The 17227-nt window shown below is 46.9% G+C and overlaps 6 protein-coding genes across 6 annotated transcripts; 4 read left to right on the top strand and 2 right to left on the bottom strand.

The window, feature by feature from the left end:
* The first annotated feature begins 1309 nt into the window (after positions 1-1309).
* Positions 1310-3688, top strand: LOC117589780 (cytochrome P450 4e2). Its single transcript, XM_034282019.1, has 5 exons — positions 1310-1517; positions 2001-2110; positions 2170-2519; positions 2584-3128; positions 3188-3688. Exons 1-5 carry the CDS (start codon positions 1358-1360, stop codon positions 3601-3603), a joined length of 1581 nt encoding a protein of 526 aa, XP_034137910.1. The 5' UTR covers positions 1310-1357; the 3' UTR covers positions 3604-3688.
* Positions 3689-4019: 331 nt separating this feature from the next.
* Positions 4020-6082, top strand: LOC117589850 (cytochrome P450 4e2-like). The gene is made up of 5 exons (XM_034282144.1): positions 4020-4299; positions 4415-4524; positions 4574-4923; positions 4991-5535; positions 5595-6082. Exons 1-5 carry the CDS (start codon positions 4140-4142, stop codon positions 6008-6010), a joined length of 1581 nt encoding a protein of 526 aa, XP_034138035.1. The 5' UTR covers positions 4020-4139; the 3' UTR covers positions 6011-6082.
* An 851-nt stretch (positions 6083-6933) lies between these two features.
* LOC117589938 (cytochrome P450 4e2-like) lies at positions 6934-8801 on the top strand. The gene is made up of 5 exons (XM_034282264.1): positions 6934-7093; positions 7148-7257; positions 7327-7676; positions 7741-8285; positions 8353-8801. Exons 1-5 carry the CDS (start codon positions 6934-6936, stop codon positions 8766-8768), a joined length of 1581 nt encoding a protein of 526 aa, XP_034138155.1. The 3' UTR covers positions 8769-8801.
* Positions 8802-8901: 100 nt separating this feature from the next.
* LOC117589695 (maltase A1) lies at positions 8902-10821 on the bottom strand. Its single transcript, XM_034281895.1, has 3 exons — positions 9467-10821; positions 9194-9389; positions 8902-9135 (listed from the first exon to the last, which is right to left on the bottom strand). Exons 1-3 carry the CDS (start codon positions 10797-10799, stop codon positions 8925-8927), a joined length of 1740 nt encoding a protein of 579 aa, XP_034137786.1. The 5' UTR covers positions 10800-10821; the 3' UTR covers positions 8902-8924.
* Positions 10822-12645: 1824 nt separating this feature from the next.
* On the top strand, positions 12646-14552 carry LOC117591855 (maltase A2). Its single transcript, XM_034285223.1, has 3 exons — positions 12646-14187; positions 14247-14375; positions 14436-14552. The coding sequence occupies exons 1-3, from the start codon at positions 12695-12697 to the stop codon at positions 14506-14508; spliced, it is 1695 nt and encodes a 564-aa protein (XP_034141114.1). The 5' UTR covers positions 12646-12694; the 3' UTR covers positions 14509-14552.
* A 453-nt stretch (positions 14553-15005) lies between these two features.
* Positions 15006-17013, bottom strand: LOC117591854 (maltase A3). The gene is made up of 4 exons (XM_034285222.1): positions 16824-17013; positions 15399-16764; positions 15183-15326; positions 15006-15123 (listed from the first exon to the last, which is right to left on the bottom strand). The coding sequence occupies exons 1-4, from the start codon at positions 16978-16980 to the stop codon at positions 15057-15059; spliced, it is 1734 nt and encodes a 577-aa protein (XP_034141113.1). The 5' UTR covers positions 16981-17013; the 3' UTR covers positions 15006-15056.
* Between the last annotated feature and the right edge of the window lie 214 nt (positions 17014-17227).

Below are 17227 nucleotides of genomic sequence, written 5' to 3'. Positions count from 1 at the left end.
TAGTTCTTTATGACATGCTCCTGTCGGTAAATTATAATGCTAATTGCACTGCCCTACCCAAGGTGCAGAACTTGACTCACTTTGCTGTGTGGCTCCAAAGTCTAAAACGGTTTCTGACGCTGGCGGTGAGACGCGGCACTTATTTATTTACGAATATTTATGTATTTGTTTGCGAAACAGAATCGAAATGGAATTAGCGACTAATGGAAATGGAGAAAGCAACTTGAGCAGCACAATTTGAGCGATATGTTTGCGATATGCGATGTTTCTCTTGATTATGCTAAACTAGCTTGAATGATTTCTTAGTATTTTTTCGTTTTCCATTGTAAGTTTTCTACAGCAAATATTTGTTCGATTAACTAATATATTTTCTATAATATTAACACATTTTTGATGCCATTATGTGAATTTAGTAGGCTCACGGCAGAGACATCTCAATAGTCCCATCTCTAGTGCCCACACTCAAGACGCTCTCTGAGAGGATCGCTTGATTGCCTCTCTCATTTTCGATGAGTTTCGATTGCGCTTCGCGAGCAGCGCAATTAAAAGAACGTTGCAAAAGGAAACCATAAACCAAATCACAAGAAGTTCAAATCAAACACACAACTTGAAGCTCCGTTAAAGCGCATACTTTTAGGCATAACGGTATGTAAAAACAACTGTATAATACAACATGGATGTGTGTAATAACACTCTTGCATTGATGTCTGATTTCTGGTTCTCTGTCATTGGGAAAGAGAGCAAATTTGAGACTTGGTCCACCAACTCTCTTTAGCTCCAAGTGATGTGTGCATCTGAATTTATGTGTGTATGTTTGTATGTTCCTGTCATTTGTTTACCGTTTTCGTGTCTTTATTCTTCTCTTTCTTAATTGCTTTGAGAAAAAATCGAAGTTGTATGGGAAAATGGAATAATGTTGGAGATTATTGTGCGTTAATACAAATCAACAAAATATTTATAGAATCTGTAAAGTGCTATTCACAATGACCACGCACGCCCACCCCGCCAAATTCAGCACCGTTATTAGCTAATATGGATCACAATAGTCCAAAACTGGAATTGGTAAACGCCGAGTCACGCTGAACGCATCAAAATACGTGCACACACATCTATACATATGTATGTGCATACGCATATGCATATGTATGCAGTGTAGTTACTCAAAAGATTTTGGCAGCTGGCCAGCGATAGTGGGAAAGACAAAGAGAGAGTGTGTAAGAGAGAGGACAAGCGAGAGCTTACTGGAGTGAGAAATCAGACTCGAATCATTTGTATATAAGGCCAGCGACGATCACATTACGTTCCCATTTTTGTAGCTCCGTGCGTACGAAAAGGTTCAGACAGTGTTTGATCGAAAATGTGGATCGTGTTGTACGTGCTGCTGGCGCTGCCAGTGCTTTTAGTGGTCTATCTGGAGCTGACCACGTTTCGGCGAAGGAGAGCTCTGAATAAATTCAGGGGGCCTAGCCGGCTGCCCATTGTGGGAAATGCCCATCAGGCTGGCAAGAGTCCCACAGGTAGGTGCAGTTGCAGTTCCCGTTCCAGTTGCATCGAGGGATCTCTTCTCGGACCAGGACAACCCATCTCGAATAGCGTTGTGACTGATGGACTGCATTTGACTCAGAGACAATGTTATTCCAGTTGGGTTGTTTTGCGGTCAAACAACAGCAATAAAGAAACAGTAATTTTGCAGCGCAACTGATAAAATCAAGGCAGCATATACTTATACACATATAGTTTTTCGTTACATGAGCAGCACACAATCTGCTATAAAGATAGCAGGGGTAAACTTTGCTGGAAAAATTAAAACTTCATGTCATACAGGCAGCAATATTAACTGTGATTATATAGACAGAATATTGCGTGTCAATATGCGAAATGCGAAATGATGATTAACTCATGCAAACTATGAAAACCTTTGGAATTCGAATGTGCAATCTAAATGTGTTGCCTGTTTGCATGCATCGTCTAATAATGAGTTTGTTCTGTTTACTTTGTAGTGATTCTCGACCAGGTATTCTCGTGGTGGCATCAGTATGGCAACGATAACTTCTGCTTCTGGATTGGCTCCTACTCCAATGTGATCGTCACCAACAGAAAGTACTTGGAGGTAAGCTGCACAAACAACTCCCGATCGAACTACATCTAACAATAACTGTTCTGTTCCAGTTTATACTCAGCAGTCAGACGCTGATTTCCAAGTCCGATATCTATGACCTCACACATCCATGGCTGGGCCTGGGCCTGCTCACCAGCACGGGCAGCAAGTGGCACAAGCATCGGAAGATGATCACGCCAGCCTTCCACTTCAACATACTGCAGGACTTTCACGAAGTGATGAACGACAACTCCACAAAGTTTATTAAGCACCTGAAAACTGTGGCAGCTGGAGACAGCATTTTCGACTTTCAGGACCAGGCCCATTACTTTACTCTCGATGTGATTTGCGACACGGCCATGGGAGTGTCCGTAAATGCAATGGAAAATCGAAGCTCCTCAATTGTTCAAGCATTCAAGGAGTGAGTACTGACCACCGACTGACATCTCGTCTCTCCACACAGCTGCTCTTTTCTCTCTTCTTAGCATTTGCTACATGATCAACATGAGAGCCTTCAATCCGTTCAAGCGCAACGACCTACTCTTTCGCTTGGCTCCCGAGTACCCTGCCTATTGCAAGACACTGAAGACCCTGCAGGACTTTACCAACGACATAATCGGGAAGCGCATCAAGGCCCACAAAGATGGTACAGTCTCGGCCAGTCAGGGTGATGAGTTCTCGCGCAAGAAAATGGCCTTCCTCGATACTCTGCTCTCTTCCACGATCGATGGTCGTCCGCTTACGACTGAGGAGCTGTACGAAGAGGTCTCCACATTCATGTTCGAGGGACACGACACGACCACTTCGGGTGTGGCCTTTGCCGTTTATTTGCTCTCCAGACACCAAGACGAGCAGTTAAAACTATTCGAGGAACAGCGCCAGGTGATGGGTGACTCCGGACTGAGTCGCGACGCAACCTTCCAGGAAATCTCCCAAATGAAATACTTGGATCTGTTCATCAAGGAGGCCCAGCGCGTGTATCCTAGTGTGCCATTCATCGGTCGCTTCACTGAGAAGGATTACGTTATTGGTAGTTTATTGGCAGTTTCTAAATTAACCTTTTGCTAACTATTTGCTTCGATTTTGTAGAAGGCGACCTTGTGCCGAAGGGCACGACCCTGAACTTGGCAATCATTTTGCTTGGCTACAACGAGCGTGTGTTCAAGGATCCGCACAAATTCCGGCCCGAGCGCTTTGAGGAGCAGAAACCAGGACCGTTCGAGTATGTGCCCTTCAGTGCAGGTCCCCGCAACTGCATTGGCCAGAAGTTCGCTCTGCTGGAGATCAAGACGGTGGTGTCCAAAATTATTCGCCACTTCCAAGTGCTGCCTGCCCTGGACGAGCTAGAGTCCAAGGATGGGTACATTAGTAGTACCCTGGGATATCGTCCGGAAGAAAGGAAGAAGCGCGACCCGCTGCGCCACAAATATGATCCCATTCTGTCTGCTGTGCTGACCCTTAAAGCCGAGAATGGTCTGTTTATCCGTCTCAAGGAAAGGCACTAGACTTTTAGGCTTATACCAATAATAATTATTGTTGTTTTTAATATTTTGTTTTACTTATTATATGAAATGCATGTGCTTCAGTACAGTTAAGGTCGAGAGTGGATTAGAAAGAGATTGCATAAGCTTTGGCTTGATATCTGCAGATAAGCAATTCGAAAAGCTTGGAAGCTTCACCTACATTATAAATACCCCCAGCAGATAAAAACACAACATGACCTAGGATATTGTACACTTATCAAAAGCTCAGTTGCTTATCAAACCTCTTTGAGTTTTTAAATGTTTTGTTAACTAATTTAGCAGGAAGGAAAAACTTTATATAGTCATGAGCTGTTGCTTAAAATGTAATTTATACTTTTATCATGCATTGTTAACTTTCTATTATTTGTATACACAAAATGCAACAACTACCTTATCGGGCCTGAACAGATTATAACTCAAATCACTTGTCAAAATTCGCCCACTTCAGTACTTAACCCAAGTGCTGGCCATATTCTGCACTCATAATCGCAGAGTTTTGTGGGCCGTGCGGATCTTAAATGTGGTTCGCTTTCTATGTGATCTTGGCGCTGCCGCTCCTTTGGCTCGCACATTTGGAGCTAAAGTCGCTGAGGAGGAGGAGAATACTTAACCAGTTCAAGGGACCCAAAGTACTGCCAATTGTGGGCAATGCACATCAGCTGGGCAAGACACCGCCAGGTAACACAAAGACTTTGATCTGATTAAGTATTTGAGCACCTGTGAAGACTTCTTATCAGGCGCTATTTCTGTGCCGCGATTAGGAATAAGTTTCTTTGTTCTCTCCACTTTGTAGAGATTATTGAGCAAATGTTTGATTGGTGGCATCAACATGGCAGGGGCAACTTTCGCTACTGGATTGGATACTATCCCAATTTAATGGTCACCAGTAACAAGTACTTTGAGGTAAGCAAAGCATTCATTTTGTAGCATATAATAATTGGATTCTCCACAGTTCATTCTCAGCAGTCAGACACTAATAACAAAGGCAGAAGTCTATAAGCTCACCCATCCCTGGCTGGGTTTGGGTCTGCTCACCAGCACGGGCAGCAAGTGGTTCAAGCATCGGAAGATGATCACGCCCTCCTTCCACTTTAATGTTCTGCAGGACTTTCACGAAGTGATGAACGAGAAGTCCACACAGTTCATCAGCCACCTGAAGCAAGTGGCGGCTGGAGACAGCATTTTCGATTTTCAGGAGCAGGCCCATTACCTGACCCTTGACATAATATGCGACACAGCAATGGGAGTAACGATAAATGCAATGGAAAACCGAGACTCTGAATTAGTACATGCCTTCAAGGAGTAAGTACTGCGACTGTTTGTTTATATTTTATCTGTATTTTATTTGTATTTATATTATATTTAATAGCATGTGTTACAACATCAAAGTAAGAACATTTAGTTCGTGGAAACGCAACGAGACGCTCTATCGATTTGCCTCCGACTATCCCGCCTACTTGAAGACGGTGAAGATGCTGCAAGACTTTACCCACGATGTCATCGAGCAGCGCTTGAAGGCGCACAAAGAGGGCACCGCTGCAACAAGTCAGAGCGATGAGTTTTCGCGGAAGAAGCTGGTTTTCCTGGACACCCTACTTGCAGCAACAGTTGACGGTCGCCCGCTCACGTCGCAGGAACTGTACGAGGAAGTCTCCACATTTATATTCGCAGGCCACGACACGACCACCTCGGCAATTTCATTTGCCGTCTATCTGCTCTCCAGACACCAAGACGAGCAGCGAAAATTGTACGAGGAACAGCGCGAGGTGATGGGTGACTCCGGACTGAGTCGGGAAGCAACCTTCCAGGAAATCTCCCAAATGAAATACTTGGATCTGTTCATCAAGGAGGCGCAGCGTATTTATCCAAGTGTTCCATTCGTTGGTCGTTACACCGAGAAGGACTATGTGATTGGTAAATTGATACGTTTGTGACAAAACAAGGCTAGATAACCGCGTTAATCTTTCCTGTAGATGGTGACCTCGTGCCTAAGGGTACCACTCTACATATGGGACTAATGATGCTCGGCTACGATGATCGTGTATTCAAGGAACCCCATAAATTCCGCCCCGAGCGCTTTGAGGAGCAGAAACCTGGACCCTTCGAGTATGTGCCCTTCAGTGCCGGTCCCCGCAATTGCATTGGCCAGAAGTTCGCTCTGCTGGAGATCAAGACGGTGGTGTCCAAAATTATTCGCCACTTCCAAGTGCTGCCTGCCCTGGACGAGCTAGAGTCCAAAGATGGGTACATAAGTACTACCCTGGGATATCGGCCTGAGGAAAAGAAGAAACGCGACTTGCAGCGCCACAAATACGATCCCATTCTGTTGGCCGCGATGAGCCTGAAGTCAGAGAATGGCATTTATCTTCGCCTTAAAAAAAGGTTTTAGAATATCCACTTGAAATAAGTACTCTTAATTCTGGCATATAAAGAAACATCATTCAATGCTCAGCACACTTTACAGAAGGTACATTATGTACATTTTTTTCTACCATTCCTAGGACCACTTTTAATTTTCTGAAATTATTTATGAACACCCTTCCACATGGCGAATGCATATTTTTGGGCTTGGCGAATGAACCGATCGCAACCAATTTCGAATTGCGAGGGTCAGTGCTGCGGACAAGAGCGATAGCATTGTAGTATGAGTAATAAATGAAGAGCACTTATAGACATTATTATTTGCAATAATATGTACATATGAATATGAGTTTGTAATCATTTATGTCGACTCAAGTTCGTATATTTATGTACAGTCCAGACTGGGCAAAATTAAAGGAAGGGCTACACATTGGCGTTGCCATTTGTTAACTTTCCTTTAAGCAATAACTACAAAGGTAGTATTTTTGAAGCGGTAATGCTCTCCAAGCACATTCAAACAAAGAAAAGCAATGCTAGCTAGGCAAATTCAAATCTAAACAATGGAAAGACTGCCGCCGAAAGTCGCTAACCTAAATACCCTGCTAAAGCAGAAATGATATTCTGCGAGAAGCGACGAAAACTAGCAAAGAAACTGATTATAAATTCTACAGCAAGGGCATCCACAGAATAGCAACGCAACTTAACAATGACGGTGCTCGTCCGACAAACCGTATCATCATTACAAACAAAAATTCGACAAAGAGGCTAGTCACGATGAACGAACGCTGTCTTGTCGAACGTTGTTGCCAGACAGAGATACATATAGAGAGCGAGACAGCTGAGAATTGTGCTGGATGGGCTGCTATTTAAACCTGAAGCCTACCAAAAGCTTATAACAAATTCGTAGTGTACCCGGTGTTGAACGGAAGGTAAACTGCGTTGGAATCCAAAATGTGGGTGTTGCTGTATGCCTTCTTGTCCCTGCCGCTGCTGCTGTGGCTCTACCAGGAGTTGAGCACCTTCAGACGGAGGCAAGTGCTGAAAAGATTCGCTGGGCCGAAACGATTGCCCTTAGTGGGAAATGCTCATCAGATGGGCAAAAATCCAACAGGTAAACAGGTTTATAAATATTTTAAAACATTTAATTAACTTATACGCTCCGTAGAAATACTCGATCAGATATTTTCGTGGTGGCTCCAGTATGATAGGGAAAATTACTGCTTCTGGATAGGATCTAATCCGAACATAATGGTCACAAAGCCCAAGTTCCTTGAGGTGAGCATCCAAAATTGTAATGAAACAAGCCAAGGAAATCCATCTAATCGATCTTATTTATCCCCACAGTATATACTCAGCAGTAGGACGCTAATAAAAAAAACAATAAGCTATGAGCTAAGCGAGCCATGGGTGGGCTTGGGCCTGATTACGAGCACGGGCAGCAAGTGGTTCAAGCATCGAAAGATGATTACGCCCTCCTTCCACTTCAATATACTGCAGGACTTTCACAAGGTGATGGACGAATATTCCAGCAAGTTCGTGGGACTGCTGAAGGGAGTGTCTGCTGGAGATAGCATATTGGATATCCAAGATCATGTGGCCTACTTGACCCTAGATGTAATTTGCAGCACATCCATGGGAGTGTCGATAAACGCAATGGAGAACCGAACATCGCAAATTGCGCAGGCATTCAGGGAGTAAGTATTCAACGACTTTACATGGAAGCTCTCTTTTCTGACCATTGGATCTCTGCCCGTCCAGCATTTGCGAAAACGTCAGCATGAGATCCTTCCATGTGTGGAAGAGCAATCAAACGCTCTATCGATTGGCCTCCGACTATCCCGCTTACTGCAAGACGCTGAAGACTCTGCATGATTTTACCCACGACGTCATCGAGAAGCGCGTCAATGCCCACAAAGAGGGAACCGCTTCAAAGCGCCAGATTGATGAGTTCTCGGGCAAGAGTATGGCTTTCCTGGATACCTTACTCTCAGCAACAGTTGACGGTCGCCCTCTCACGACCCAAGAGCTGTACGAGGAAGTTTCCACATTTATATTCGCTGGCCACGACACGACCACCTCGGGCATATCTTTTGCCGTCTATTTGCTCTCCCGACACCAAGACGAGCAGCGAAAATTGTACGAGGAACAGCGCGAGGTGATGGGTGATAATGGGATGGGTCGCGATGCCACATTCCAGGAAATCTCTCAAATGAAGTACTTGGATCTGTTCATCAAGGAGGCACAGCGTGTGTATCCCAGTGTGCCAGTCATCGGCCGCTACACCGAGACCGATCATGTCATTGGTAAGTGCTGAAACCACAGGAATCCCACAGGAAAACCACTTGTTAACTGGTCTATTCTCTCTTGCAGATGGTATACTTGTGCCAAAGGGCACAACCCTCAATTTGGGACTAATGATGCTCGGCTACAACGATCGCGTGTTCAAGGATCCGCACAAGTTCCGGCCCGAGCGCTTTGAGGAGGAGAAACCTGGTCCCTTCGAGTATGTGCCCTTTAGTGCCGGTCCCCGAAACTGCATTGGGCAGAAATTCGCTCTGCTGGAGATCAAGACGGTTCTGTCCAAAATTGTTAGGAACTTTGTGGTGCTACCCCCAGAGGATGGACTGGAGTCCAGGGATGGCTATCTAAGCACTACCTTGGGCCTGCCCACAGCAGAGAGAATCAAGAAGGAAGCCTATCGCCAAAAATACGATCCAATACTTGCCACCGCGTTAATCCTCAAGTCCACAAATGGTCTTAACATTCGCTTGAGAGAGAGGAACTAGATCATAAGTTGTTGAATAAATATTAGAAAGCAATTCCTGGAAACTCTTTGCATACTTCTGGGCCTTGGAAATAATAATTGATCGACAATTTAGATAGAAGGAAATTGTGTTTATTGATAAAAACACTCGACACTAACGCGATGGCAAATGCAAAATTTATTTGACGGCCACGAGTACTGTGCCCACATAGGGATTGGCCACAAATGCTGCGGGATTGATGACATCTCCGTCGATGTGCTGTGAGTTCAGGGAGGTGGTGATAATCTCCGCCTGGCTGCCCAATTGGTAGTGCTTGGTTATGTCAATGGTCTTGGCAGTTCCACCAAGATTGAGGACAATCACATAGAGATCGCTGTCGCTCTTTTGGCTGTAATCAAAGTGGCATTTGTGATGGATGGGTGTCAGGAAAATGTTGCTTAACTTACCGCGAATAGATGATGATATCATCATCGAGGGCCTGAATGTTCAGATCTCCATGGCGGAAGGACGGCTCCTTGCGGACGCGCACCAATTTCTTGAAGATCTGCAAATGGGAACGGGGAGCACGCAGCTGTTGAAGGGCGTTCTTGGTCTTGTAGTCATCGGACACGGGCAGCCAGGTGTGATCGGCGCTGGTGAAGCCTGCCAAAAGGTCACAAGAACAATTATAAAACAAGGGAAAGAGTACAGAGGAGATCTACGACTGATCCTCCACCCACCTGCTTTGGAAGAGGCATCCCATTGGTAGGGTGTGCGCGCTGGATCGCGTGATCGATCGTAGTAGTGCTCGGGATCGGAGTTGCAGGCGGGGGGATCGACAGTATCCTCCCAGCTGATCCACACATCGGTCATGCCAAGCTCCTCGCCGTTGTAGGTCACGGCATGTCCTGGCAGCGTCTGAAGCAAAATGTTCATCAGATCCGTACGCTGCACACCAAAGCGAGAGGCGACGCGCTTGTTGTCGTGATTGCCGAGCACCCAGTTGGCGTAGACACCCTCGGGCATGGCATCCATCCACTTCTGGATGTGCGTCACATAAGTGCCGGCCGTCGAGGCGTTGTTCACGCTCGAGAGGAAGTCAAAGTTGAAGGGAATGTGGGAGCCATTGCGCTCGCCATCGCCGTAGTACTGGATCATGGTCTCGAAGCTGGTGTATGCCTCGGTCAGGAGCAGTCGCTTATCGCCACCGTGCTCGACCTGGAACGTGTCCACCAACTCGCGCCACTGGTAGATCATGTCGAGGGTCTCTGGCAGATTCTGCGTGTAGATGTGCTGCGTGTAGCAGTGATCGTCGGGGTCCGGGCAGGCCACACTGTCGTTGGTTAGCGGCTCATCGGGGTACTGGTTGTAGCGGTCCAGATCCACCTCAAACAGGTAGGGCACCGCATCGATGCGAAATCCGGAGACGCCCTTGGCCAGCCAAAAGCGAATGATGTTCTTCATCTCCTCGACCACGACGGGATTGCGGTAGTTCAGATCGGGCTGCTGCACAGCGAACTGATGGAGATAATACTGCTGACGCACATCGTTCCACTCCCAGGCGCTGTAGCGGAACTCGGAGCCCCAGTTGCTGGGCGGCTCACGCTCGCCGGTCTCCTCGTTGATCTTGCCATCGTGCCAGATGTAGTAGTCCTTGTAGTGGGGATCGCTGTCCACCGATTTCTTGAACCACTCATTCTCATCGCTCGAGTGGTTGGGCACAAAGTCCAGAATGATCTTGATGCCCACCTCCTTTGCCTTGGCAATCAGATTCTCAAAGTCCTCCATGGTGCCATACTCGGGATGGATCTGATAAAAGTCCGAGATATCATAGCCAAAGTCCACCATGGGCGACTTGAAGATGGGCGACAGCCAAGTGCCCGTAAAGCCAATATCCTTGAGGTACTGCAGCTTCTCGGTGACGCCATTCAGATCACCAATGCCATCGCCGTCAGAGTCGCGGAAGGAGCGCGGATAGATCTGATAGTAGTTGCCACTCTCCCACCACTCGGTGGCTCTGGCCAGGCCAACGGCGGCCAGCACCAGGAACACAACCACTGACTGCGTTCGCATTTTGTTCGATTTTGTTCGGACTATGCCAATGCCAGCTGCCTTTTATACCGGACGATAAGGCTGCTCCAAAGCTCCCTATCGAGATCGGGCACGCCTGGAGTGGCCATTTGAATGGCTGAGCAAACACCCGGCTATGGCATGGGTTCTCACACGGTTTGTCATTGTTTTCGCCCTCCAAGGCGGCTAATTTTTACGTAAAAGCGATTGACTAATTCTGATTGCTGGTAATATTCCAAGATATGGGCTACAGGTATCTGCTCGAGTGGCTGTGGCTGACTCTCTCAAGTGGACATTAGTCAGCTGATGGGCAGCGAGCGGCCAAAACATTTGAAACATCCTCATCCGCGGAACACTCATGCATACTTGTCCAGTATGTGGACAAATATTTTCTAATTGGCCTTGACAATGTTCTGGGGGCCATTGAAAATGTGTCAAAACATTTATGTACGTACATATGCAAGTATGTATGTATGTATGTACGTGCATTATTCTTGTTCACACGAGTGCTCCTGCTATAGTGACGTGTTTATCAGCAATGGAACTTTTGAAGTAAAATAATTTATCAATTTGTTGATAAGGAACACAAGGAAATGTTTTTTAATAAACTTAAACGAATGGATTAATCGTTTGACCTCTATAACCCGTGTCTCGTGACTTACAAAATAGCAACAATTCGGTGTGAAATATTTATATATTATATCCGGAATGTAGAGTAATTAAAAAATCTATTAAAGACAAAGTGGAAGCACTGAAAGTTGTATCAGATATTCCACTGCCTCATTTGTACAACAATTAAAACATACATACATACATTAACACATGCATTGTGGGAAAACAGCGGTGCATCAATTACAGTTAATCTGCCCACTAATGAGTCAAATTTTGTGTAAATTGTGGTTGATTTTAATTTTGTAAATTAATCAGATAAAAAGTTAAAGAGTGTATTGAATGAAATAAATCCGAATAATTGCATAGCGAGAATTTAAATTGTTGAAAGTTGTTCCGCGGTAACATGGTGCACGTTAACGGTGATTCTTTACACCAATTCCAGCCAGCATGCAACTAACTATGTATTTTGAAACTTTGTTGCACTGAATGAACGACAAGAATGTGGCAAACAAACTATCTGCTACTTATTGTTTTAGCGTGAGTGATTTTGCACTAATTAAATAACTTTGAATTAATTTACTTGAGAGCTGTTGGATTAACAAGAAGTTGGCAGAGCAAAAGAAACACAAGAATAATTGTAACTCTTGCATTCCACACGAGATTGTTGTTATTGTATGTGTTTGGCTGCGATCAATATTTTGTAATGGGTTAGAGTGGGACAAATATTGTATACAGAAATATGCGTGAGTTCTTGATGTACAGCTGTTTCTCTCCGCTGTTTTCTCTCTCTCTGCTCACGATGTCGTGCTCTCAGCTCTGTTTACTCTGTAACGGGATAAGTCGCATGCAGATTTATAAGTGTTCGTACATACATACATGCATACATAAAATAACTAAATAATGATTCAAGCGTAAAAATGCTTTATAAATAAGTCAGTTTAATGTTTTAAATGGCAAAAAAGATGCCGCAGAATGTGATAGATAATATTTAAAGTGGATGCAGCAACTTATTGACCAACCTTCGGAAGGTTTCTTTTTCTTCGTTAGAAATTCATATGGAACATGAATTTACGACATGCCGCTGGTGGTTCATATCCAGGAATGGGAAAGAAAACCCAACCCACGCAGTTGTTTAATCGTACAAATACATTTGCGATAAAAAAGTTGTTAGATTAGCAATTGGTCTAGGCAATTTCTGGTCTTATCAACGGCAAATGCGACATGCCAGCCAATTGTTATTAGGAAATCGATCGAAATTGATTTGAAGCCACTCAAACGTCAGCGAAATGCCAAAGTGGTCACATCTGTGTCTGGTCGCAGTGCTGCTGGCCACGGTCAGCTGCACGGATATCGATTGGTGGGAGAACGCATCGCTGTACCAGATCTATCCGCGCTCCTTCCAGGACAGCAATGGCGACGGCATCGGTGACCTGCAGGGCATCACGTCGCGGCTGAGCTACCTGAAAGAGATCGGCATAACGGCCACATGGCTGTCGCCCGTTTTCACATCGCCCATGTCGGATTTTGGTTACGACATCTCCAACTTCTTCGACATTGATCCCATCTTTGGAAACCTCGATGACTTTGATGCGCTTATTGTGGAGGCCAAGTTGCTGGGGGTGAAAATCATACTGGACTTTGTGCCCAATCATTCGAGCGATGAGAATGAGTGGTTCGAAAAGTCTTACAACCGCGTGGACGGTTACGATGACTTCTACGTGTGGCACGATGGCAGGGTGAATGCGGAAACCGGCGAACGGGAGCCGCCCAGCAACTGGATCAGCGTGTTTGGCGGTCCACAGTGGACGTGGCACGAAACGCGACAGCAGTACTTCCTGCACCAGTTCCAGGTGAAGCAGCCGGACCTCAACTTCACCAATCCCATGGTGCGCGAGCACATGCTGCAGGTGCTGAAGTTCTGGCTGGATAGGGGTGTCGATGGTTTCCGCATTGATGCGGTGCCGCACATCTACGAGTACCGCAATGCGGATGGCTCCTATTCCGACGAGCCCGTCAGTGGCTGGGGTAGCAATCCGGACGCCTACGACTACCATGATCATATCTACACCAAGGATCAGCCCGCCACTGTTGAGCTGATGTACGAGTGGCGTGCGTTCCTGGACCAGTACCGAGCGGAGAATGGTGGCGACTCCAGGGTTCTGCTGGCCGAGGCCTTCTCCTCGGTGGAGACGCTCAGCGCGTACTTCGGCAATGGCACACACTTGGGCACCCAGCTGCCCATGAACTTCCAGCTGATGTACCTCAGCGGCTACTCCACGGCGCGGGATGTAGTGAACTCCATTGACTACTGGATGAATACCATGTGGAAGGAGCACCAGACAGCCAATTGGGTGGTGGGCAACCACGACACCAATCGCGTGGCGGACCGCATGGGTGCCCACAAGGTGGATCTGTTGAACGTTATCGTAAGTGCACTGCCCGGTGCCTCGATCACCTACTACGGCGAGGAGATTGGCATGTCAAATGTGGATGTGGAGTGCACCGGCGACACCTGCGAAGATCGGGATGGGGAGCGCACACCCATGCAGTGGACAGCCGGCCAGAATGCCGACTTCACCCAGGGACAGAGCACCTGGCTGCCCCTCAATCCCGACTATGTTCGCTTCAACGTCCAGACCGAACGTGGAGTGGCGCGTTCATCGCTCAACATCTTTAAGGGCATGCAGGCGCTGAAGAGCAGCTCCGCTTTCCAAGCCTTCAAGCAGGAAGGCGGCTTCTCCTATGAGGCAATCACGGAGCAAGTCTTGCAGATCATACGGTAAGGGAAACTGAATAACAATCCAAGTTATAAGATCATTACAGTCATTTCCTTTGCAGCACAAACAAGTACAGTGAGGAATATCGCATACTGGTGAACATGGGCAACGGCATGGAAATAATCGAAGGACTGGCCGACAAGGTCTTTGAGTATGTCCTCACCACTGCCTACTCCCCGCACCAGCAAGGGTAAGTTCTTCACTGATCATTTATCCTGCTCATAATGATCTAATTTCTGTTCTCCCTTAGCCAAACTGTTGATCTGAGGGAACGCATTCTGCTTATGCCCTACGAAGCTGTCGTTCTACGCTGGGTCGCCTGAACCAGCCGCACCAGTACTAGCAATAAATTATAATCTATTTTAAAGAAACGTTTGCTATTTATTTGTCCATAATCAGGCTGTGCTTGGAGTCCCTTGGGGTCCCCCCATAAAGATAAAACAAGTTCGAAATCAATCAGCCCGTGGGCACATGGCTCTATAAATCGATCAACACATCAACAACATGGCACGCTGAGGGCCAATTACCCAAGTGAATTGCAAACTAAAAGCCACTTGAGATCCCCAGATATGACTTAAGTAGTGTAAACTTTTGCAATCGATAGACTCTGTAAATGCCAATTCTGCGATCTTGTGAATACTTCCCGGGTGCCGAAGCCAAAGTACTTTCATTTGGCTATCGTTCGTGAGTTATGGTAATCTGCCAATCCATTATCTTGACTAATTGCCTCATAAATTAAATGAGCGTCTAATCGCTGATTATATTAACGTGCGTGGGGCGTTCATAAAGATAAGCGTTCATAAAGCGGTACAACTATAAATTATATTCTTAATGATTTTTCTTTATTTGTTGTGTGTTTTTTTAGGTGTATTTAAACTGTGCTCAGCACGACAGCTTCCTTGGGCATAAGCAGCACAGAGTTGGAGAAAGTGAGATCGCTGTGAAATATGGAAATGGTTTTAGTACATATTCTAAGGATTATAATATTGCTACTTACTTCTTGCGACGAACGCTCTTGTCGTTGACCACAACATACTGCAGTTGCGAGGAGATTGAGGTGAAGACCGAGTCCAGATTGATCGATTCAACATCATCGTTGATGTTGATGACAGTGATGTAGGACTTCTGGCCAGCCAGAGAGCTGTTAAGAGAAAGATCCATATTTGTTATTAGTAAAATAATAAAGCCCAGTGGTCTCTCCAGCCCCACTTACCGCTTGAAGGCCAACACATTGGGACCAATGGCGTTGACGGTGACATCTCCCTGCCTCAGAGTGGGCTCATCACGCAGCGCACGCAGCTGCTTGTATATGTTCAGATGACTTAGGGCAATGCCGCGCTCACGCTTGACATTGACCAGCTTGTAGTCCTGGGCCACGGGCAGCCAGGTGGATGGGGCATCGCTGAAGCCAGCGTTCTTATCGTCGCTCCACTGGAAGGGCGTGCGCACAGGATCGCGGGTGAGGCGCTCAAAGTCCTCCTCGTTGGCCTGGCAGGCCTGCGGATCCACCGTATCCTCCCAGCTGATGTAGACGTCCGTCATGCCCATCTCCTCACCCTGGTAGGTGATGCTGATGCCGGGCAGTGTTAGCACAATCATGTTGGCCGCATCGATGCGATCGGCGCCCAGGCGGGAGCCAATGCGACTCTGGTCATGGTTGCCAAACACCCAGTTGGCCACCTGTCCCTCGGGCATGTTGTCCAGCCAGTTGTGGATCAGCTCCGAGTAGTGGTAGGCGTCCGAGTCGAAGCCAATGTTTGCCAGCAGATTGAAGTTGAAGGGGATCTGCGAGCCGAGATGCGTGCCATTGCCGTAGTACTGCATCAGGATGTTCAGCGGGGAGTAGGCCTCGGTCAGCAGAATGCGATCGTCGCCGCCCAGCTCCTGGTCGATTTCCTCGATCACCTCGCGGAAGGCGTACACCAGCTCGATGGTCTCCGGCTGGTCGGTGGTGTAAATGTGCTGCAGATAGGTGTAATCCTCGGGATCGTTCACGTACTCGTTGCGTGGCTCGTCGGGCCAGTTGCCATCGGCATCGGCGGGCACCTCGTACACATGGGGCACGGCATCGATGCGGAAACCGAAAGCACCCTTGCGCAGCCAGAAACGGAGCACATCCTTCATGGCCTCCACCACCTTGGGGTTGCGATAGTTGAGATCCGGCTGCTTGGCATGGAACTGGTGCAGGTAGTAGGCCTGGCGGCCCTCGTGCCACGTCCACATGGAGCCACGGAACACGCCAATCCAGTTGGTGGGTGGCTGCCTAATGCCGTTCACCACCTTGCCGGTGTGCCACACATAAAAGTCCTTGTACTCCTCCTCACCAGCCGCCGAACGAACAAACCAGTCGCACTCATCGCTCGTGTGGTTGGGCACAAAGTCCAGGATAATCTTAATGTCCAGCTCCTTGGCGCGTGCCAAGAGCCTTTCAAAGTCCTCCATGGTGCCGAAGATTGGATCGATATCGGTGAGATTGGCCACATCATAGCCAAAGTCGGCCATGGGTGAGGTAAAGATCGGCGAGAGCCAGGTGGCAGTAATGCCAATTTCCTTCAGATAAGCCAACTGCTGTGTAATGCCTGCGAAGGAGAATGGATAAAGATCAGTTGAGAACTTGTGCGAACGGGGAAACACTCACCATTGATATCGCCCACACCATCGCCATCGCTGTCCTTGAAGGATCTGGGATAGATCTGATAGAACTGCGCCGATTTCCACCAGCCCACCTCAGCCAAAGTGGGCAGCGTAAGGGCCAGCAGGCAGGAGAGCGTCAAAAGTTTGACCAGTGCTCCCATTTCGATCGATTGCCAATGCTTAATTGGATTAGACGCGGCCTCTATTTATGCACTACACAAACCCGGCAGACTACGATCGTAATAAACCGCCGCCCATATACCAACATATGGCCAATACTATTTCTGATTAGCTTTGTGGCTTTTGGCAGATTTATGACAGTCATAGCCACGCTGGTTTCCACCTAATTGTTCTCCTGATAGCAACCAGGTTCATATGATGCAAAGTCTTTGGTATTTATTGACGACA

The sequence above is a fragment of the Drosophila guanche genome, unplaced genomic scaffold (genome assembly GCF_900245975.1).
Source record: "Drosophila guanche unplaced genomic scaffold, DGUA_6, whole genome shotgun sequence".
In the NCBI taxonomy this organism is placed as follows: Eukaryota; Metazoa; Arthropoda; class Insecta; order Diptera; family Drosophilidae; genus Drosophila; species Drosophila guanche.
Note: the sequence above shows the minus strand (reverse complement) of the source record. Positions and strands in the feature narration are given on the sequence as shown.